The following is a 24,868-nucleotide window of genomic DNA, read 5'->3' as shown; positions in this document are numbered from 1 at the left end:
GGAAAGAATGAAGGAAAGAAAGGCAGAAGAGGAAGGATGGAAGAGAGGAAAGGGAAGACATCCAAAGCAGCACTACATTGAGTGGGTGGATGGTGAGCACCCCCACCTATTAAAATACATAACAAACATTTCATGACTGCACCCAGCCTGCCATAGAACATCATATGATGATTCTCAGGCTTACAAGGTTACTCCTTCAGCCAGAGGCAGAGGACATTGTCTTTATTTCATCTTTGCTGCTACCATACAACTGTAGTCAGCATAGGGGGCTGTTTCATAATGAAGGGGTTAGATACGGCACTGATTTACTCCTTTTACTGCTACGGTGCCATCCTAGCAAGGATGAAATGTATGGTGAAAAAAAAAAATAAATAAAAAATAAATAAGTTAATAATAAGTTAGTGGCTCTAACCTGAGGCAAGGGAGGAAAGTGAGCCAGCAGTGGAGCCTCCACCCTCATAGGCATAGTTACGGAGGTCATCAAATGGTGGAGCATTCGGGTCATTGTCAGCCTTGTTCTTGTGTTCACTGATAAACACACCAACATCAGGCTGCCCTCCAGCTCCATCTGGAATGAATAACAATCTCATTACAGCACCACCATTTTAAAGTTGTAACAGCTGTTAATTGCATTTCTAAACCAACATACAAGAAATTAATATGTACAAATGCTTAAGCTTGTTAAGAAGAGCTGGGATTCTGAAGGCTTGAAGGACATGTGACTGACTATGTGACACATTTCATTGGGCAAGCTGCTGATCATTTTTCACTCTGATTTTCCAAAATTTGTTTAAATTGCTTTGCTTCTCTTAAGTACAGTATCTATTGCTTAATCTTTCATCTTCAATCACATGGATTGTTAATAAAGTATCTGTGTACACTGGTGAAAGCAGTATCTTAAAAAAAATTAGAAAACAATTAGTTGTGTAGCACAGAGAATAGTTCAGATAATTTAACCCAATCTTAGTATATTGTAGGTGAAGATCCCAGACATTCCATATACAGCTGCAAAAAAATATTTTGCCTGATACAATACTGCCATTCAATTTCCCTGTATTCTTCTCAAAGCACACTCCTTTGCCTGCAATTGTAAGTAAAAATATTTCTGAAGCTATACTAAAATTTCTGTAATAACAACCTGGTGAATACCTCTCAGGATGAAAAAAAACATGATATCACTTGCAGAGAGCAGTGGAAATGTGTTATATGAGAGGAGCAAATGGAATTTCATGGAAACTGACAGTTAAAAGAGGAAAGCGAAGGAGCACTCTATGTTGATGATGGTTTGTAAAAGAGCATTAGGAGAAAAACTGTGAGATGGTTTAGCCATGTGGAGAGGCTGGAGAATGAGAAACTGACAAGGAGAGTTTATAGTAAGAAGTGCTACCCAAAAGTTCCTGAAATTTGAAAGCAGAGCAGAAAGCAGGGCAGAAAGCTGTACACACACCTTCTGTTTGTTAGTGCGTCAAGTGGCATTGTGCAGGATGGATGTGTTCTCTGCATGTGTGTGTGTTTTGATCATTGTGTTTGGGTTAGTTTGTGAATTCTGTGATCTCAAAAATGGAGGAAGTAAAAGAGCAACATGTGTGCATCAAGTTTTTTGTGAAACTTCAGAAGAATGTGGCAGAAACTCATAAAATATTGAAACATGCATTTGATGACAATGCTTTGGGGGTTACACAAACCTATGACTGGTTTAATTTCTTTAAAGATGGATGAATGTAAAAAGATGATGATGCACATTCTGGTCTCCCTTCCACCAGTTCAGCTCCTGATAATGTAGCCAAAGTTCATGGAACCATCCTCGAAGATCGCAGGAGGACAATCCATGATGTTTGTGACTTTTATTAGCCTATCATATGGAAATTGCCAGAGCTGGGCAATGCAAATGAAAATTCACTTCCACAAATGAAAATCTGCAAGCTCAAACTATTACCTTCTGCAACTGCAAATCCACAAACTTCTTGAAATTTGCGGTTCTGCAAATCCAAATGCAAACACAAACCATTTGTATCCCTATCAGCACCACAGCATCAGTTTCAAATTACTCTGGATACCATTAAAGGATTTTATTCAGTTTAGGATGATACTTTTTGTAATCTATCTATCTATTGCCAGACACCTTAATCCTGTAAGGGGTGGCCACAAACAAATCACCTCCATGTCACCCTGTCCCCCACCATTTCACTGCCCTGCTCCCAGCTCACACCCCACTCTCTCATGTACTTCTCCACTCCATCCCTCCATCTCATCCTTGGCCTCCCCCTCCCCCCCTTCACCTCACTCACATACACTTTCCTCGTTAGTCTCTTGCTCTCCATCCTCTCCACATGTCAAACCACCTCAGTGTATTTCTCCAGTTTTCTATCACATCCTCATCCACACCACAATGATCCTTCACTTCCTCATTTGTCTGTCTGTCTCTCCATGTAATCCCACATGCTCCTCTCAAATAACTCATTTCCACTGCTCTTACTCATGATTTGTATCCTTCCAACATGATCCAAGCTTCACTTTCATTTGTTATAGTTGCTATCACAATACTGTCATGCAGCGACTTTTTTACTTTCATGCTCACTTCCTTGTTTCTTATCACTGCTTTCCAAGAACCAGCAACCTTTGTTCCTTGTTGTACCCTTTCAAGCACTTCACCCTCCAAACTTCCATCTTTACTCATCACACTAACCAAGTACAGTACTTAAATGTACTCACATTTTCCATCATCCTACCTTACTGTACATCCAGTGACTTTATTTCTCTTCAATACCATAATTTAACTCTTCCCTACATTCACCTTTATATTCAGTTTCCTGCACACTCTTCCAAACTCATTCACCAAGGCTTCCAGCTCCCCTTCTTTATCACTTAACAATACAGCATCAGCAAACAACTGTACAGGGAGTTTCCAAATGCTGCTCTCTCTCATTAGGGAAGCTCCAACATCCACTGCCCTACCTTGTCTCTCTTTTATAACCCCATCCATATACAGATTGAACAACCATGGAGACATGACACATCCCTGTTTCAATCCAACATTCAAATGGCAATATTCACTCAGTTCACTATCTACACGCACTGCAGCCTTAGCCCCCTCATACATATTCTTCGCAGAATTCAACAACTTCCCATCTGCTCCATATATATTCTTATTTTTCCATATTCCTTGTACATCCACCATCATATACTTTCTCCAAATCCATGAAGCCTGCATACAACTTCTTTCTGTTCTCTAAAAACTTTTCCACGAAAGACCTAAGAATGAATATCTTATCTACACAACCTCTTCTTTCCTAAAACCTCCATGTTCTTCTCCAACCAAATCCTCTGTTATTTCCCTAACCCTGTCAATAAGTGTCCTACCATATACTTTTCCTATTACACTAAGAAGACAAATGCCCCTATGATTAATACACACTCCTTTTTTCCCTTTTCCTTTGTACAGAGGAATAACCATACCTTGACTTCCAATCCTTTGAGACTCTATCTTCCCCCCAGACCAATCTGCACATCTTCCATATCCATTCTGCAACTATCTCTCCCCCATGCTTCAGCATTTCACCACACACTCCATCAATTCCTGGGGCTTTCCCCATTTTGACTTTGTTCACTGCATCCACTACTTCCATCCTACTGATTTCTTTCTGTCTTCTCATCTCCCTCCTTCTCCCAGTCATTCCCCAGTCACTAATACTCACATTACACTCATTCTCTATGTTCAACAATTCCTTAAAGTGTTCTCTTCAGGATGAGGTGGAGGGATGGAGTTAAGAGGTATATGAGGGAGGGGGGGGTGAGTTGGGGGGAGGGTAGTCAAATGGTGGGTGACAGAGTGACTCGGAGGCGTTTTGTCTGCGGCCACCCTTTGCGGGATTAGGGCGTCGGGCTATAGATAGATAGATAGATAGTTCTCTTCATCTGCTCACTTTTTCTCCCTTCTCCACTATCAATCTACCATTTTTAGCTTTCACTCCCCGACCATCTTCTTTATCACCCAGTCTCTCTTTACATCTTTCCAGAACATTTTCTTACATGCCCTCCACTTTACACTCTGATTCCTTCCAAATTCCTCACCCACTTTCTTCTTACTCTCTCTTACTAAGCTTTTCATCTCCCTCTTCCTCTCTACATGTAACTCTCTCTTCCATCATTCAACTTCCTCCACACCCCTGCTTCCCATCCACTCACTACAGGCAGCCCTCCACATTCGCAGGGGTTAGGGGACACAGACCCCCGCGAATGTGGATTTTCCACAAATGTTTGGTGCGCCCTCCCGTAAATGCCTCTACAGCTGCAAATCACCCTCTGTGAGCAAAGGTGCACATACTGTACCTAATAAACCATATCTGGGACCTGACGTCAACATAAAATATCACAAATAGCTGATGACAGAGGGGCAATCCGCGAATCTGTGAGACCCGCGAAAGTTGATTCCGTGAACGTCGAGGGCCACCTGCATATGCTTTCTTATTTTGTGCCACAGTTTCTCACCTCCTCATTTCACCATGCTGTTCCTTGCACCCCCTTTTGTCTTCTCTTCGCCCCACACACCACCTCACATGCTGCACCGATATCTTCTGTGAATATCTTGCACACACCTTCCACCTTCCCCATCTGCTCCAAATCATAGTTACCCAATCGCTTCTCAATTTCTCTCTTATACGCTGCCTTTTTTTTCATCCTCTTGCAACCTTTCAACCCTCTTTGTATGAACTACATTCTCTTGTCCTTCCCCCATCCTATTCCTCCATTGCATTTGAACCTTGATTTTCATCACCACAGTGTGGTGGTCAGAAAGTCTATTCCCCCAACCTCTGTACACTCTTGCATCCATTACACATCTTCTCATTCTGTAATCCACACACACATAATCAATCATTGCCTTCCGTTCATTCAGTTCACTACCCACCCTTCTCGTCACTTGCCACGTTTTTCGTAATCAGAGGGTTAAAAATCATCGCTCATTACTCATCCACTCCAGTTTATTTACTCTAATCTGACTAACAATAGGTGACTTTATGAAGTTTGGAAATTGTCTGTGGTACTGAAAGGGATATATAAAATTAGATTCATGGTAAAACTAAAATATATATTTTAAATATTATTATAACAGTATACAGTATTAGACTGTTTTTACTAAAAAACATGGATAAATAATTCACTATTGTAGATCTATCTAAATATCTATTGCCAGATGCCTTAATCACGTAAGGGGTGGCCACAGACAAACTGCCTTCATGTTGCCCTGTCCCCCATCATTTCACTGCCCTGCTTCCATCTCACACACCCCTCTCTCATATAACTCTCCACTCCATCCCTCCATCTCATCCTTGGCTCCCCTTTCCTTCCCCCCCCCTCCACTTCACTCACATACATTCTCCTCATCAGTCTCTCGCTCTCCATCCTCTCCACATGGCCAAAACACCTTAATGTGTTTCTCCTAACGCTTCCTTTCACATCCACATCCACACCACAACGCTCCTTCACTTCCTCACTTGTCAATCTGTCCCTCCACGTGACTCCACATGCCCCTCTCAAATAACTCATTTCCACTGCTCTCACTCTTGACTTGTGTCCCTCCAATAAGGTCCAAGCTTTACTTCCATACATTACATTTATATCTCAATAATGTCAAGCAGTAACTTTTTCATTATTGCAGATAAATGAATTAAATTATAACATTCACAGCTCACACCTGACAAGCTGACACACCAGTCTACCTCTATTCCTTGGCTCTAACCTCCTCAGTCACAGTCAGACTCCTCCTACAACTAAGACAGCTCCATCTTGAACACGTCCATGTTGCCCTTAATAAAAACAAACTGCTTAAAGTACTAGGTGGTCAGGCTGGTTTGCAGGCAGATTTGCATTTGCGGAAGTACTTCTGCCAACGAAAAAACGCAAATATGCGTAAAATCTGTTGAAAATGCAAATCCGCAAATGAAATCACACTTCCACAATTGTGGCTTCTGTGGTTTGTGGAAGTGATTGTGGAAGTGTCCAGCTCTGGAACTTGCCCACACATTTTGTCTGGCAACATGAGGTGATAATGTCCAGATAATTGGGGCACAAACAAATGAGTGCTTCACCATGACAATGCACCCACACACACAGCCCTAGTTATTCAACAGTTGTTGGCATAAAAAAAAACAAGCAGGTTGTCACTCACCCCCCGTATTCACCAGCTTTGGCCCCCCTATGATTTTTTCCTCTTTCCAAAATTGAAAATCCAGCTGAAAGGACTAAGATCTGACACCACTGAGGAGATCCAGGAGAAAATCACGGAAAGTCCTGAACAAGCTGATGCTCACAGACTTCCAGAAAGCATTCTGATTGTGGGATAAGCACTGGGATTGATGGTTGCACACCCAAGGAGACTAAGTTGCAGGGGACGGCCCTCTTCAGTCAAATTTTGGGAACTTTTGGGTAGCACCTCACATGTGAGGGGAAAGGGAGATTGAGGATGAGATGGGGGGGATTGGGTGGAGAGGTATATGAGAGAGGAAGGTGTGAGTTGGGGAATGGACAGCCAGACTGGGGATGAGATGGAGGATTGGGTTGAGAGGTACAGTACATGAGAGAGGTGAGTGGAGCTGGAGAGAGGATGGCCAGACTGAAGAAGATACAGTAACATGGAGGTGATTTGTTGCACACAGCCCTTAGTGGATTAAAGCTTTTAGCAAAGGACAGACAGACTTGTTGCCAGAATCCACAAGGCCCACATTAAGGAAGATGAGGAAGGGGAGGGAACATGTTGGCAGAAGCAAGATTCATCAGTACTGTAATAAATTATGATGGTTAACCTTTTTACTTTTTCTATATACTAATGTACTGTCAGTAGGTTCTGTATATTCATAAAAGAACACACTGATAACAGTCATTCCTCCCTCCCCCTCCAAAAAAGGTGTGCAGTATGGATATCCCAACAAGAAGAAGAAAACCAAACAGCTGACAATGAAAATTTTACGAAAAAGCTCTCAACTGAAGCTTCATTTGACGGAGTAACATACTATAACAGTCTTAGGGCACATGAACAATTTGTGAATGGCATATATGAATTTTATGTTTATAGTCAAAGCTAATCAAAACAATAAAATATTAAACTATATTTTTGAAGACAGCCTCCCAACACGAGGATAGTACTTACAGGGCATTTTTCCAATAAGTGGGCCCCCATTGCCAATGGCAGGACCAACAGGAATTTGGAGTGGAGTAATGTCGAAGGCAGTCATGTCATCTTCACCACCACCTTCGTCATCATAGTTGATGATGTTCTCACGCACATCATCATATGGATCTGGCTTGGCAAAGTGCCGCTCCTTTTGCCGGTTGTACACCACAAACACCAGCACCAGGACTTTGGAAGAAATTCACATTCATTTAGTGTGATAATTCAGTAGTTAGGTATACATTAAGTCAAGTCTCAACTTGATTGTAGAAAATATACTCACATTATAAAACGAACATACATGAATTAATAAAGCTGTCAATTACTGACATTTAAAACCGAAGGGAAGTACTCGAGAGTATCTGATTCTGGAACACTATGCGAGATTCATAAGTTTACAAAGCTTCAGCGACACACTTGTGTGTGTGTGGGGGGGGGGGGGAACTACACTGACCCCTCCACATGAGCAAATAAAATGTTATCCTAAGGCTTCATGCACTTTGGAGCCCATGCACTTGGATACCTTTAACCCCAGATTGCCCACTGAAATACTTCTACAACCCCCAACTATGTTACAAATATGCTTCCCAATTGCATAGCCTACTATACAGAGACAAGGTACACATAAAGCAATGACATTAAAGACAAAATTGGAAAAACTCACCAAAACAAACTCCATCTTGCCTAATGAAACCCTCTATTACCCCTGATTAGATGAGATACACTTCCTAAAGACACAGCCTACTTTACTGAGGTATGTACAGTATATCAGATATGAGACAGGGACATTAAAAAGGGTTAAATTGATAAAAAATTTGGGAAACTAATCTCAAGGGCAGTTTCAACTGTGAGGAATGGTGTGTGAAAAGTCTTATACAGTCGTGTCAAAACTTATGCGCAGGTTACATTCCCAAGGCCTCATGTAAAGCCAAAAATCGCATATAGCCAAAACACCCCCACTTACCACCCCCTTGCCAAAACACCCCACTTAACACCCTCTAAATTGTTCCCAAACTTAATAATAACAATAATAACAATAACAGAACAGTAGAATACAGTACACTTGTCACTTAATTCATAAAGCTTTTCTTGAATAGAGGAGCTAAAGTTCATTTGGCATTTGGCAGTGAGTATTGTGAAAGTAAAACTAAACCTGCCAACAGATAAAAATCTAGCTAGGAGAGGCTGTTTATAAATGTTATGTACAGTAGTGATCATGAGTGGTATGTGAGTACAGTAGTGTTATTTCATCAACTGCACAGGGATTTATGAACTCTGCTGCAGACCTGGCCTAACTTTACCCAGTGCAAGGCATGGATGCTCAACTCAATCACCACCCAGAGCACTGCCAGCCACCTGTTGCCACCAGAGCACAATTTTGTGATTTATCAAAACATTTCTTTGCTGTTGATTACTGTATTGACAAATTTTAGTTTAAAAAGATTCTAACACACAGTAATTTTTGGTACCAATATGAAAATAAAACAATTAATAAACTGCAGGGATCTCTGTGAACAACACTGCCTTCACCTAGCAGGTGAGGTGCTTGTGTGGTTACCATAGCAATCCTCCACACCTCGCCTCATGTCATGATGGTGCAGCAGTCCACCGCAATAAACTAGATGTCTATCTATCTACTGCCAGATGCCTCAATCCTATAAGGTATGGCCACAAACAAATCGCCTCCATGTCGCCCTGTCCAATGCCATTTCAATGACTTGCTCCCAGCTCACACCCTACTCCCTCACATACCTCTCCACTCCATCCCTCCATCTCATCCTCAGCCTCCCCCCTCCCTCTCCCCCCTCTCCACCTCACTCGCATTCACTCTTCTCGTTAGTCTCTCGCTCTCCATCCTCTCTACATGGCCAAACCACCTCAATGTATTTCTCCTGATACTTTCTATCACATCTACATCCACACCATAGAGCTCCTTTGCTTTCTCATCTGTCAGTCTGTCTCCACGCAACTCCCCATGCTCCTCTTCAATAACTCATTTCCACTGATCTCACTCATGCCTTGTGTCCTTCCAACGCAGGCAAAGCTTCACTTCCACATGTTAGAGTTGGTATAACAATACTGCCATGCAGCGACTCTTTTACTTGTATGCTCACTGCCCTGTTCCTTATCACTGCTTTCAAAGAATAAGCAACCTTTCCTCCCTGTTGTACCTTTTCAGGCACAGACTGGATGTCATAATGCATAATCTTACAACCTTACTCATCACACCGCCCAAGTACTGAAACACACTCACATTTTCCATTTCCTCCTCCTCCAACCTTACTGTACATTCAGTGACTTAATTTCTCTCCAATACCATAACTTTATTCCTCCCTACATTCACCTTTAGATTCTGTTTCTTACGCACACTCCCAAACTCATTCACCAAGCCTTGCAGTTCCCCTTCATCTTCACTTAACAATACAGTATCATTAGCAAACAACAGTACAAGAAGTTTCCAGATGCTGCCCTCTCTCATTAGGGCCGCTCCAACAACCACTGCCCTACCTTGTATCTCTAACCCCATCGGTGTACAGACTGAACAACCATGGGGACATGGCACATCCCTGTTTCAATCCAACATTCAAAGAGAAATATTCATTCAGTTCACTATCCATATGCACTGCAGCCTTGGCACCCTAATATATATTCTTCACGGCATTCAACAACTTACCATGTACTCATTATATCCTTAATACTTTCCACATTCCTTGTCTATCCACCCTGTCACGTGCTTTCTCCAAATCCAAGAAGGCCACTGCATACAACTTCTTTCCCTTCTCCAGAACCTTTCCACTAAAGACCTAAGAATAAATATCTGATCTACACAACCTCTTCCCTTCCTACAAACTCTCTGCTCTTCTCTAACTAATTCCTATGTTACTTCCCTAACTCGGTAAATAAGTCCATACTTTTCCTATTACACTAAGAAGACAAATGCCCCTATGATTACCACACAACTCTTTTTCCCCTTTTCCCTTGTACAGGGGAATAAATATTCCTTACTTCCAATCCTCTGGGACTCTACCATTCCCTCAGGCTGATCTGTACATCTTTCATATCCATTATACTTCTAGCTCTCCCCCATGCTTCAGTATCTCATCACTCACTCCATCAATTCCTGGGGATTTCCCTGTTTTGACTTTCTTCATTGCTTCCATTACTTCCATCCTACTGATCCCTTCCTCTTTTCTCACCTCCCTCCTCTTCCCAGCCATTCCCCAGCCACTTATACTTGCATTATTTTCATTCTCAATGTTCAACAATTCCTTAAAGTTCTCTCCATCTGTTCACTTTTTCTCCTTTCTCCACTAGCAATATATATACAATTTTCATCTTTCACCCCCGGCTTACTCCTTTATCACCCTGTCCAACTCTACCTCTTTCCAGAACATTTTTTTACATTCCACTTTACAATCAAATTCCTTCCAAATTCCTCAGCCACTGTCCTCCTATTCCCACTTACTAATCTTTTCACCTCCCTCTTCCTCTCTACATACAACTCTATCTTCTGTCTCTCAACCTCCTCCATGCCCCCGTTTCTCATCCACTCATTATATGCCACACCAAGCCTCACCTCTTCATTTACCATGCTGTTCCTTGCACCCCCATTCATCTTCTCTTCACCCCACACACCACCTCACATGTTGCACACACTGGATGCCATATTGCATAAACTTTCCATTCCATTATTAAACAAAAAGACATTTGCTGTTCATGACTGCTGAGCAGTACTTTGGTATGAATATATCCTAATATAAATGATGGAGTTGTAAGTTCAGCATCTAACATGTGTACTGTTCAAAGATAATTTATGAATTGCAGATGTTTGTGAGCCTATCTGGCATGAGGCGATGGTGTGTGTGTGTGTGTGTGTGTGTGGTTAATTCCTCCACACAACTACATTACTACAATACAGTAATACAACCACGTCCACTGTAGCAAATAACTTTTTTTTTTTACTTCGCAGTGGCTAATTTACACACACAAAAAAATGGGCCTGAAAATAGTGGAATGTATAATGATGTTTAGCATATTTTCAAAGCCTACATCTTTATTTGCATACTTACAATTATTTATAATGCAGCTGCAGTTTCTTGCATTGCCCTTACCCGTACATTACACAATACAACATTGCAAGCTTTGTTTGATTATTTTGGTACAGTATCCCTTCATCTTTTGTCATTACGTAGTTGCTGATATATACCACTATACATGTGTGTGTGTGTGTGTGTGTGTGTGTGTGTGTGTGTGTATTTACCTATTTGTAGTATACAGGAATTAAGCAATGCTCGTGTTGTCCTGTCTCCATATCCACATTTATCAAGTCTACCTTTACACACATGAATGTTTTTCTCATGCACCACCTCTTTGTCTAAGTCGTTCCAAATATTTAAGTATTTACCTAATATACCTAATTGTGATATACACGGAATGTACTATGCTCGTGGGTTTCCGTCGCTGTTTCTCAATAAGTCGAATTTAACTTTAAACTCGTTTAAGTTTTCAGACTGGACGATCTCTTTGTCCAGGCTATTCCATAAGTCTATACTTCTGTAAGGAGAGCTATATTTCTTGATATCCTCCAAGCAGCTTGACTTTTTCAATTTCATTCCATGTCCTCTTGTTGCTCTCTTATCCCATACAAAGAGATCCTCTTTGTCAATTTTATCTACTCCCACCATGGTCCTGAACACCGCAATCATGTCTCCCCTCTTTCTCCTTTCCTCTAATGAAGGCAAATCCAGTTTTTCCAGCCTCTCTCTGTATGACAGGTCTGTCAGACTGGGGACCATCTTGGTTGCTGTTCTTTGTATTCTCTCAATCTTGTTTATATCTTTCTTTTTGTGTGGGGACCACACTACCGCTGCATATTCTAACCTGGGGCGGATCATGGCCACTATCAATTTTTTCATCATTTCCTCATCCATATAATGAAATGCTACTCTTATGTTAGTCAAGAGCTTATAAGTCTCTCCAACTATCTTGTTAATGTGCTTTTCTGGTGACAAACTATCTTGGACCAGCACTCCCAAATCTTTCTCTTCTCTCCTTTTTGTGATTAATTCATTACCCAAAAAATAATTCAGTGATGGTCTCCTGGTACTTTTACCCATTTCCAATATTTTACATTTCTTTACATTAAATTTCAATTCCCACGTCCGGCTCCAATTGTGTATCCTATCCAAATCCTCCTGCAGTATTTTACAATCCTCCTCAGCCTCTATCTTCCTCAAGATCTTTACATCATCAGCAAACAGACTTGCATAAATGTTCACTCCATCTACCATATCATTTACGTAAATCAGGAACATTACTGGCGCCAACACTGAGCCTTGAGGGACTCCACTTGTTACTTCCCTCCATCCAGACATCTTTTCCTTTATTACTGTCCTCATTTGTCTGTCTCTCAAAAAGTCTCTCATCCATTCCAGAAGTTTCCCCTTTAGTCCTCCTATATATTCTAGTTTCCACATTAGTCTCTTATGAGGTACCTTGTCAAAGGCCTTCTCTAAGTACACACAATCCACCCAACCATCTCTCTCCTGTACCACATCAATCGCTCTTGAGTAAAAGCTCAACAAGTTTGAAACACATGACCTTCCACTTCTGAATCCAAACTGACATTCAGCCAAAATATTCATCTCTTCCAGATATTTTATCCATCTGTCTTTCAGGATTCTCTCACACAATTTTGCGACCATGCTGGTTAGAGACACTGGTCTATAATTCAGGGGTTCTTCCCTGTTTCCTCCCTTGTAAATTGGTACCACATTTGCCCTCTTCCATTCTTTTGGCACTTTCCCCTCTTCCAGTGAGCATACAATTAAGCTGTGAATTTTATCCGCCAGTTGTTCTCTGCATTCCTTCAGTACCCAATTAGAAATTCCATCAGGTCCTGGGGCTTTCCTTACATCTTGAGTTTCCAGCAATTTATACACTTCCTGTACCTCCACTTTTATATCTTTCATCACCGGAACATTTCTAATCACTCCCTCCCCTTCCACAAGCTCCTTTTCTTTAGTGAAAACTGACTGGAAACGTTTGTTCATTATTTCTGCTTGCATTGCCGCATCCTTAAAGACCTCTCCTTCTACTTTCAGCTTGATGATTCCTTCCTTTTGTTTCAGTTTGCCATTAACAAATCTATAAAACAGTTTGGGTTCATCCTTGCATTTGTCAATTATACCTTTTTCAAAATTCCTTTCTTCTTCTCTACGTATTCTTGTGTATTCATTTCTTGTTCTTTTATATTCTTCCTTTGTTCTATTGTTACCTCTCTTTCTCCAAGTGTTCCACGCCTTATCTCTCTCTTTTTTTTGCTATCATACACCTTCTATTAAACCACTCCTTTTTCCTGTTTTCTTTCCCTCTTACTCTTGGTACAAATTTTTCCACTCCCAAATTATAGAGGTCTAGAAAGATATCCCACTTCCTCTGTATCTCTCTTGTTTCTCTGAATTTTCTCCAATCCGCATTTTCAAAAAAGTTTCTCAATCCTGTAAAATTTGCTTTCCCAAAGTTGTATCTTCCCTGTCTATGAAGCTCGTCTCTTGGCTCAACGTTTCCTATTAACATCTGGAACTCAATGACCACGTGATCACTTTTTCCCAAAGGACAGAGATATTCCAATGATTATATTACATCGGGTTCTTTGGTGAAGAGTAAATCCAACTTTGCTGGTGTGTCCTCACCTCGAAACCGTGTCTCTTCTTTGACCCATTGCGTCATCACATTATTCATTATTATATTTAATAACATAGTGCCCCACGAATCCTCGCCGCCTCCCGAGTACCATTCCTCCCAGTTCACCTCTTTACAATTAAAGTCACCCACCAAAATTATATTATTGCTTTTCTCAATTATTTTTTGCAAGTAGCTAGCCATATCTGACAACATCTCATGGTATTCGTCATCCTTCCATGCTCTCGTCTTTGGGGGAACATACACTACCGCCATATCTCTCTTAACATTCTCTCCAGTTTCTAATTTCATATATATCACTTCAGCCCTGCCTTCTCCCATTTCCACAGTATCTACATTTATGTTGTTCTTCACTGCTATCATCACTCCTCCTCCCTTTTTTTCTTTTCTGTCTTTTCTCCATAGTTTGTATTTACCATCTCCCAAATGAACATCAATATCTTCTCTTAATTTGGTCTCTACAAAGCACATGACATCAGGTTCATGTTCTCTCAAGAAATCATTAATTTCGATCCTTGTCGATATGAAACCATCAACATTAGTATATATCACCTTCAAATTTTTTTTGACGGTTTTAATACCCTCTTCTCTCCTACTCTCTGTCCGTACCACTTCCTCAACTTCTGATCTTTCACAACCATCCCCCCTAGTTTCCTTCACTTCTATTTCCTTAAATACCATTTCCTTACTTTCATATCCAATACTCTCCAAAAAAAAGTATTACGTTCTTCCTCTGTCCTCTTATCATTTTTTCCTTTACTTCTTCCTTTAATGATTTTAAAACTTCTCTTTCTTCTTCATTCAGATCTTTTCTTATTATAATATTTTCCATCCCCGCCTCTTTGCTTAATTTCCAGGTCACTTTAAGTATCTCATTTATTACACTTTCTGATGTAAACTTGACTCTCATTGGTCTTGTTTCCCCTTTCTTATAAGGCCCTATCCTCCTTACTTCCTCAATTTCTTTTACCCACTTGTCTCCTTCGGGGTCAATCTTGCCTAATATTCCTCTCACCATGTTCGTGTCTCTCTCGAGTCTTGCGAACCTAACCTTTTCTTCCTCTTCCCTGTTTCCAAATACTACCACACATCTGTTCCTTTCTACAGTTTCTCTCACTATTTTCTCTTTTTTCTTCAGTATTTTCACTACATTTTCTTCCATTTCTTTCTTGTTCATTTCCCTTTCTTCCTGGATGATCTCTCTTAAGCTGACCACTTCTTTTCTGTTCTTCTTCTACGTGTGCCCACTTTGCCTTATGTTCTTCTAATACATTACTCACCTTCTCCGTTTTATTAGTACTCTCTTCTAGTTTCCTCCTCAGTTCAACATTTTCCCGCTTCAAATTCCTAATCTCTTCATTGGCTGTTTCATTGGACTGGATCAGACTCTGTATGGTGGTTTCCGTATTTACTGACACATCCTTTATCACTAGATTCTCTACTTTCTTTTCGAGTTCACTAATCCTCATAATTAATGTTTTCACCAGGTCCATGACATTGGTATTAGCATCAAATCCTTGAAATTCCATTCCCTCACTGTTTACATTTTCGGCCATGTTTAATGTACCGGTAAAGTACCAAAACAGCTGTTATCGAATAAACCACAAACATTCATGTATACTATAGCCAACAAATCTTTACATTTTTGGTAGTCTACTAACTTTCATTATTTTAAATTTAAAGAAAGACCCTAGGAGACAGGACAGACAAAATTCCTGAAACTACTCAAGGTTAGGAGCGATGGCTGGGACGTCTGCTCTCTCCGGCTGTTCGTTCGTGTTTGTGTGTGTGTGTGTGTGTGTGTGTGTGTGTGTGTGTGTGTGTGTGTGTGTGCAGGAGCCAAGAAATGACACAGTATTTGAATTTTTAACATGCCCACACACTCAAATTAAAAACTTGTATTAAAATGTTAAATATTTGTACTGTATTTTAAATTGAATAAGTAAGATTCACGTAAGTTGATACACGACTGTACTGTAAAGCTTTTGACTCCCTCTCCTCCTACCTAACCAATGATTATGTTCTAATACTGCAGGCATTTCACAGATGGTATTACACATGATTATATACAACTCTGATATCCTAACCAGTGACAAATTCTGACACTGCTGATGACTCAGTAGATTATACTGTATGACAGAAGATTACATAATGTAATACAGTGACCCCTTCAAATGCACAGACTCCTTTTGTGTGGATGAAAAAAGTGATACCGTACCAGGGGGAGGCGGTGGCTGAATCGGTAGAGAGGCGGCCTGCAGTCCTAATGGACCCAGGATCGAATCCCGGCTGGGGCAGGGAACAGTTTAATGATTTGAATTTCCTAAAAAGCAGACTTTCCTGGTCTACCAGATGACCCGCCGACATGTCGTAAAAGTACCCCCGCTAATACCAGTACACCAGTTCTGTATGAGACAGCCCTGGTATGTATTCAATATGGACGGTGGGTGTTAGCGCCAAAGTGGTGACATGTGGAGGTGCAGGAGGACTACTGGGCCTTGGGATAGGTGACTGTCCCTGAGAAATAGGCCCTGAGCCTTTGCCCAGAGTTGGACACGTAAAAAAAAAAAAAAAAAAAAAAGAGGGAGTGCTACATGCACAGAAAAAGAATGCCAAGTGCATGGGATGCTTTTTATACACTGTCACAGGTGGCTGAAATCGCCCTTGCAGTTTGTTTTTTCCCTGTCTTTTGTTCATTTCTGCCTCTTTTAATGTCACCGTGTTATGTCTGATTAACCTCTATACTATAGGCTGTGCTACACAAATGATGTCTAGAAACAGAGTACTGGACAAGAGGCAAGAAACTGGGTGTATCTAGATATCAGAGGGAATGGGGAGAGAGTACTGGGAGCTAGTCTGTGGGCTCTGACATTTATTTACATTGATTAGGGTGGCTGGGTCCTTGGGGGCAATTTTGTTTATTTCTGCTACTGGCTTGTAGATTGTGTAGGACTTAACCCCTGCCACACTGCAGACCTCATTTAACCCTTTAACCGCGGGTGTCATCCCAAAATGACATTGCAAAAACTGGACCAAACCGCGGGTGTCATTCTCGAATGTTTGTGAATATTTTGAATATCGCGCGTTTTTTCCGTGCGCCAATTGTTTCAAGGGAGAGTAGCTATTAAGTTCTTTCACTCCAGCTGACCCCCACCTCCCTCTTCCCACCCCCCGGGCCCCCACCTCCCACCCCCCGGGCCCCCCACCCCACCCCTGACCAAACACGCATCAGTATCTGTCCAGCTGTGTGAGTGACAACACCGCTGATGTGGCAGTGAAGTGCGGGCAATTACAGTGCCTTTTACCTGCCTCAGTGAACACAGAGTGGGTGTTTATCGTATGTGCAGTGTTCATATATGTTTATAGTATTATTATCAGAATGAGGTTGGCATTTGGTAATGATGTGTGAGCGAAAAATAGTGATTTTAGATCGCTCACTTCTAATGGCACTGCCAATCCAGTGATAGTCAACGAAATCATGAAACCTACATCATTGCAAAGCCGAAGGTTAGTACTTTCTAATGGTACCTTATTTTTCGCTCTAGATTTATTCTGTGCAGAGTTATAAAGGTTTAAAGTTTGTTTACATTTTGGCTGGAACCCCCGCGGGAGAGGCCAGTCGGGGCAAAACAATGCCCGCAGTTAAAGGGTTAAGGCACTATGAAGGTCTGCAAGCCACGATCCAAGCCTTGTATGAGGTAGAATTTACATTGGTTATAAAACAATGACTCAGGGGAGGCAAACTACCTTACAAAGAATCAGTCCTGCAGGGATTAAGAGGTGGCTGTATGGGCTTCCCCAGTGAGACAACAATAAGAGTCATTCAAATATTTAGACCCATCTTTGGATTTTGAGGGATGGAATCCACCACATTTGGAGTAATGTACCACATTCAAAGCGGAGACAGGTGAAGCACTTCAGTTCTAGAGTATATTCCTGCATTCTGATAAAGGGGTAAGCAACATTTATTGGTAAGAGTCCTTCAAATTTCAACCTTACCATGAGGATTCTATCAGCCTTCACCTGTGCGAGAATGGACTAAGAAGCGACTCATTTTACTAATTGATTCAAGTTGTCCAAAAATTTCACTTTAAAGGATGTCTTTATCTATTGGGCCTATACTCACATATGTAAAGCCCTCTGCAGTGTCTTCAAATCCTATCCAGCACTTCACTAGCCATTCCCCTCATGCAGTTGCACAGTCAGCATGGGGGTCTAGCATAACTACCTTTTCAGAATGTATCTTAATACTAAGCCTCTGACTATGAGATGGGTTTCACCTTCAACAATGTACTTACCAAATCTGGATTTGCTGAGGGCCTCCATGAGTTTATGGGACAACGTGAAAACTGGGCTAATGTCAACAGATTTCATAAAGTACATTATCTCACAGGCGGATGTGATGTGGGTTGGCTGTGCGACATATTGGTGCTTTGGGTCAGGCACAAGTACAGTGATATAAGTGTCATCACCATAGGCAACGTATGGTATTTTGTTTGACAAAGTCTGGTTCATGTTGGTCACTACTGCAGAGTCTGTGGAGTTGTCTGTGGCAACTTCTGTTATGTTCATCTCAGTGAATTGCTATGGAACTCCCTGGGCACTGACTGAGGGCTCGTTGCCTAATCCAGGCTGAAGGCGTATGACTGGGGTATGTGAAAGCACTGGTTGGAGCAAGGGGCAACTGTGTGTCCATCACCGATTGCTTCTGCATCAAGACTTTAGGCAAACGGTGGTGCGGAGGATGAGTGCTTGTGAGGAGTTTATTGGGTCTTCAAGGGCATGACAAAGGATGTGATGTTTACCTCTTTCCAACAAGACCTATATCTGTTTTTCTTCTTTTTGCCAAGATTTAATCAGTCAATGCTTGGTTATGTTAATTACTGTTTATAAATATAAGGCACAGACAGTACTGAGGATGTCATCCTTTGACTCAGGGTATATATATATTGTATATCCTTTAGTGTGAGCTATTCCTCCTTGGTTATTGCACAGTAAGTCTGCTGTCTGAATAATTATGGAACACATTACATATGGTGTCAGTTAATTTTTCTCACTTCACTGCCAAAGAAAAAAATAATCCTTCATGACTGGAATGCATAGATCACACTGAGGATAATTATGTCATTCTTTGATTCAGTGATGACATGTTTTGTTTCATGCGAGATCTGTTCCTACTCAAAGGATCAGATGTTTCATTGTTCATGTACCAGTAATTTGTTACATGTATCACTCAGTTTTTGTCTTTTTTGAGCTAAGAAAATATTAATTTTCAATCAGAATATAAGAGTACTGATCATACAGATATTTAGGGTGTATGAGACTGTTTGTACAGGTCAAAGCCAAAATGATCATTTTATCACTTCAAGTTAACCAGAGAAGAGTAAGATTTTTATTAATGTCTGGCAAGTATTTCTATGAAAATTCTTGACGTAGATAGGTCAGTTTTTGGTACTGGGGTTTATACCACTGTTTTTGTGTATGTTAAAGAAGGGATATTCCAGCTAAAACAAAAATGGCCAATCTTACTTGAACAGAGTACAGCCTTATGTTTTCTGAGTGTTCTTCATGGTATTCAAGCTGACCTACCTTGTGAATGCTGCAAAAATTTCACACACAGGGTGAATACTGGATAGCTTGGGGTAATCACAGATAATAATTGTCGTTTCATATGATAACACAACTCCTCTGTGTTTTACCAGTCAACAAAATTACACAAAACATAACAAAACTGAACTTAATATTAATCCAATACAGTATATGGTTCAGCATCATATTATACAGTAACAATACATCCTGAACACAAAAAAATAAAAATTCTTAATGTGTAACTAACAAAGAAATAATTTACATTATTACCTTCCATTTTCAGGTTCACGCACAGAAATACTGTAAGTGATTGTCATAATTTGCATTACTGGAAATAATGACATGAACCAGTGCTGGTACTTAAAGTGTATATAATGATCTCTTTGTAGCTGTATGCAATATATTATTATTTCTTAATACTCTCTGCTGTGAGCTGTGATGAAAACTTAAAAATAATAAAATGAAAATAACATACACAAACTTACTTAACAAAACGAGAATACAGATGACAAGAGCTACAACAAAATCAGTGGAAGGTTTAAGAATGGTCTCCTCCAGGATAATGCTGCAGTCAACTCCGTAGTAACCATGAGCACACTTGCACAGATAGCCAGGCTCAAGGTCCACGCACACTCCACCATTATGACACGGCTGCCACAGCTCACACTCGTTGATGTTTACACAGTGATCACGGTAGGGAACTGTTCCTTCTGCACAGCTGAGGAATCAATTGCCAGAGAATACTGTTTATCTCCTATTGCTTTCCACACAGAGTGGGTTAAGTGAAACACAGAAACCTAACAGCTGGAAACAAGGCATAATGACAAGATGTTTTGAGTTGACTGAGATGAAACTTACCTTAGAGACACAAGATGGTTCAAAACAACAAGGATATAACTTACCTTACATAGTCCGTCCAGATACACATAGCATATGTGCTTTCATTTTGAAAGTTTTTTACCTTTCAATCAAACATGAAAACAGCAAATGCATATTACTTACCTGACTACATTTCTGAGGTCTTGTACACTCTCATCAAAAATATCTAAACGCTGTGAGCACCATGAATTTTCAAACATATGAACAATGAATCTGAAAACAGCTCTCCTTGTGTGTATCTCTCTGAGTCAAGGTTGCTGCACCATACAATAGTGTGCAGTAATGGCTTCAAAGTGCACCACTCCATAATCACACATTCCAACCATTCTAAGATGAGAAGCTACATTTTGATCATTTCACATCCACTGTGCCCAGGTGTTTGAATAATTTTTGGTGAGGGTGTACATAACATTTTTTAATGAAGCAATGTCTGTGCTACTCTATACAGTATTTTTTTCACTTCCAAAAGTTTTCCATCCATTCACCATTCAGACCTTCAGCTCATACAGGGTAGGAAGATGCAGAGTGTAACTTCTCTGAAGACAAGAATCAAGAGAAAAGACAACTCCAGGTACAAATTTCACCTCCCATGTGCTGTAGGAAGTACAAGGCTGACTGCAATACAAAACACGACTGCCATATACCTACACCAACACAAAGAGGGAGGTTCATATTCTACAGTACTACTACTGCTTCGTTGTCCTTAGGGATAAAGATTTTACGGCTGCCAGGCTCACTTATTTCATCAATGGCCATAATTCATAAACAAATGTACAAACTAAATCATTGTTATCATTAACGAGCAATTTCCAAAGTACAGTACATAAGGGTCATATTATCAACATGCACAACTCTCAAGTCAACATATCCACTATCAACAATCACTCTATAAATTGTGTGCAAAATTTTTGTAGCAGGTGAAGTAGGTCAGTGAGCAAAATTTTTGTAGCATGTGAAGTACGTCAGTAAGAACAGTGTGGAGAACTCATAGAAAACATGAGGGTTTGTGTTGCCACACTTGGCCTACGTCAGGATGGCCATCTGTGTTTGGGTAGAATGTGCAGAATACTGGTATCCTTTGCTTAATATGCACAGCAATATGGCAACATCCTCTGGACCAAAAACTGACTTTTCCACTTCAAGAATTTCCATATTAATACTCTACCTATCTACAGTACTTATAGCCTGCAACTTTCATCCCAAAAAGAGGTGGTCGTAAACAAATTGCCTCCACGTCATTCTGTCATCTGCCATCAGGTCTCCAACTCACATAGCCCGATCTCATAAGCTGTACTACTCTACTCCTTTCCTCCATCTCATTCTCAATTTCACCATCCCCCTCCTCCCTCCATCTCACTCATACATTCTCCTAGTGAGTTTCTCATTCTTCATTCTTACTATCTATCTCTCTATCTATTGCCAGACACCTCAATCCCATTCATGGTGGCCACAAACAAATTGCCTCCATGTCGCCTTGTCCCTTGCCATTTCACTGCCCTGCTCCCAACTCACACTGCCCTCTCTCATATACCTCTCCACCCCATCCCTCCATCTCATGCTCGGCCTCCCCCTCCCTCTCCCCCCCTCCACCTCACTCACATACACTCTCTTTGTCAGTCTTTCAACCTCCATCCTCTCCACGTGGCCAAACCACCTCAGTGAATTGCTCCTAACGCTTCCTATCACATCCACATCAACACCACAACGCTCCTTTATATCCTCATTTGTCAGCCTGTCTCTCCATGTGACTCCACAGGCTCCTCTTAAATAACTCATTTCCACTGCTCTCACTCTTGACTTGTGTCCTTCCAACAACGTCAAAGCCTCAATTCCATACGTTAGAGTTGGTATCACAATACTGTCATGTAGTAACTTTTTCACTTCCATGCTCACTTCCCTGTTTCTTATCACTGCCTTCAAGAAACCAGCAACCTTTCTTCCCTGCTGTACCCTTTCAAGCACTTCATCCTCCAAACCTCCATCCTTACTCATCACACTACCCAAGTACTTAAACGTACTCACATTTTCCAATTCCTCACCATCCAACCTCGCTGTGCATTCACTGACTTCACCTCTCTCAAAGACCATCACTTTACTCTTCCCTACATTCACATTTAGATTCCGTTTCTTACACACTCTCCCAAACTCATCCACCAAGCCTTGCAGCTCCCCTTCGTCTTCACTCAGCAACACAATATCATCTGCAAACAACAGTACAGGGAGTTTCCAAACACTATCCTCTCTCACCAGGGCCACTCCAACATCCACTACCCTACCTTGTACCTCTTTTATTACCCCATCCATGTACAGATTGAACAACCATGGAGACATGACACATCCCTGTTTCAACCCAACCTTCAAAGAGAAAAATTCACGTAGTTCACCATCCACAAGCACTGCAGCCTTAGCGCCATCATACTTACTCTTCACAGCATTCAACAACATCCCATCTACTCCATATATTCTTAATACTTTCCACAATCCTTGTCTATCCACCCTGTCATATGCTTTCTCCAAATCCATGAAAGCCACATACAACTTCTTTCCCTTCTCTAGAAACTTTTCCACTAAAGATCTAAGAATGAATATCTGATCTACACAACCTCTTCCCTTCCTAAGGCCTGCCTGTTCTTCTCCAACTAATTCCTCTGTTATTTCTCTAACTCTGTCAATAAGTATCCTACCATACACTTTTCCTATTATACTAAGAATACAAATGCCCCTATGATTACCACACACTTCTTTTTCCCCTTTTCCTTTGTACAAGGGAATAATTATACCTGACTTCCAATCCTCCGGGACTCTACCTTCCTCCCAGGCCAATCTGCACAACTTCCACATCCATTCTAATACTATCTCTCCCCCAAGCTTCAGCATTTCACCACACACTCCATCAATTCCTGGGGCATTCCCCAATTTAACTTTCTTCATTGCTTCCACAATTTCTATCCTAATGATTTCTTCCTGTCTTCTCACCTCCCTCCTTCTCCCAGCCATTCCCCAGCCACTTATACTCGCATTACTTCCATCCTCTATGTTCAACAATTCCTTAGAGTGTTCTCTCCATCTGCTCACTTTTTCTCCCTTCTCCACTAGTAATCTACCATTTTTATCTTTCACTCCCCTGCTAACTTCACTTCTGCCCTGTCTTACTCTCTTCACCTCTTTCCAGAACATTGTTCTTACAATCCACCCACTTTACACTCAAATTCCTTCCAAATTCCTCATCCACTCTCTTCTTACTCTCTCTTACTAATCTCTTCACCTCTCTCTTTCTACATATAACTCTCTCTTCCGCCTCTCAACATCTTCCACGCCCCTATTTCTCATCCATTCATTGCATGCTTTCTTCTTTTGTCCACAGCCTGTCTCACCTCTTCATTCCACCACGCTTTTCCTTGCACCCCCCTCCGTCTTCTCTTCATCCCACACACCACATCACATGCTGCACATATTTCTTACCACATAGCCAAATCATCTTCTTACACTCTCAAGCACATCTACAGCAACACCATCATGCTCCTTCATTTGCATCATTTATCTCTCTGTCTCTTCCTATAACTCCACATGCACAACACACATAACTCATTTCTAACTCACTTATTCTTGACACATGTCCTTCCTTGCCCCAAGCTTCCCTTCCATACATCAGAGTAGGGTTCACAATGCTGCCATACAATGACTTTTCTACATTCATGCTCATTTCTCTATTCTTTATCGCTATTCTCAATCGGCAAGCAACCTTTCTTCCCTGCTGTATCCTTTCACATACTTCATGAAAATCTATACTTGTCTGGTGAGCTTAATATGGCAGTATGACCATTCTATCATCAATGTAAACACTCTCCTATGTAAACACTCTCCTATATCAGAGTTATTGTCAGTATGATTTGTGCATTACAGTTCTTGAAAATTAACATTTTTTTGCACTAATGACAGATATCTCAGTGATATCATTTCATTTTTGAAGGTTCCCACATGCATGCATGCATCGGCCATGGTCACGTAATGGTGGCCCTCCATATTGCTCGATCTCTGGCAACCTCCCTATTCAGGCCCTTATCCCTGAGATCACACTCAATGACCTTTTCACAGGTCTTTTTCTGTCTACCTCTTACAACCATACCCCTAACATTAACACTTCTCACTTTCTGCAACCAATTATCATCCCCCATCCTCTCCACATGCCCAAACTATCTTAATCCACCTCTCCTCATCACAACAACAATGGAAACCAGTCCCACAGACCCAGACTACGCACCTTTCACTTACAACCAGATGAAGCACAACATTAACAATCTCAAGCACTCATCTGCCTGTGGACCAGACAACATAAGCAACATTCACCTTAAACACCTAGGACCACAAGGCATACAAGCACTCGCCAACATATCAAACTACAGCTACTCACACAACATAATACCCAACATCTGGAAGCATGGCAATATCATCACTATCCCTAAACCCAACAAAGACCCCATGTTACCCTCCTCACATCGCCCCATCACACACCTCTGCACCCCCTCTAAA

General features: G+C 41.1%; 1 protein-coding gene across 1 annotated transcript in view; it reads right to left on the bottom strand.

Annotated features, from left to right (window-relative positions):
- Positions 1–24,868, bottom strand: part of CadN (neural cadherin) — a 481,090-nt gene that overhangs the window by 19,185 nt on the left and 437,037 nt on the right. The window contains exons 25-27 of the mRNA XM_080267947.1: positions 19,945–20,177; positions 7,145–7,354; positions 413–568 (exon numbers count right to left, since the gene is read on the bottom strand). Of these exons, the coding sequence (XP_080124073.1) occupies positions 413–568; positions 7,145–7,354; positions 19,945–20,177 (599 nt within the window). The remainder of the gene's footprint in view (positions 1–412; positions 569–7,144; positions 7,355–19,944; positions 20,178–24,868) is intronic.

Source organism: Coenobita brevimanus, chromosome 26 (genome assembly GCF_032717465.1).
Source record: "Coenobita brevimanus isolate Jiangsu-jjx chromosome 26, ASM3271746v2, whole genome shotgun sequence".
Lineage (NCBI taxonomy): Eukaryota > Metazoa > Arthropoda > Malacostraca > Decapoda > Coenobitidae > Coenobita > Coenobita brevimanus.
The sequence above is the reverse complement of the archived record's forward strand: the minus strand, read 5'-3'. Positions and strand labels throughout refer to the sequence as shown.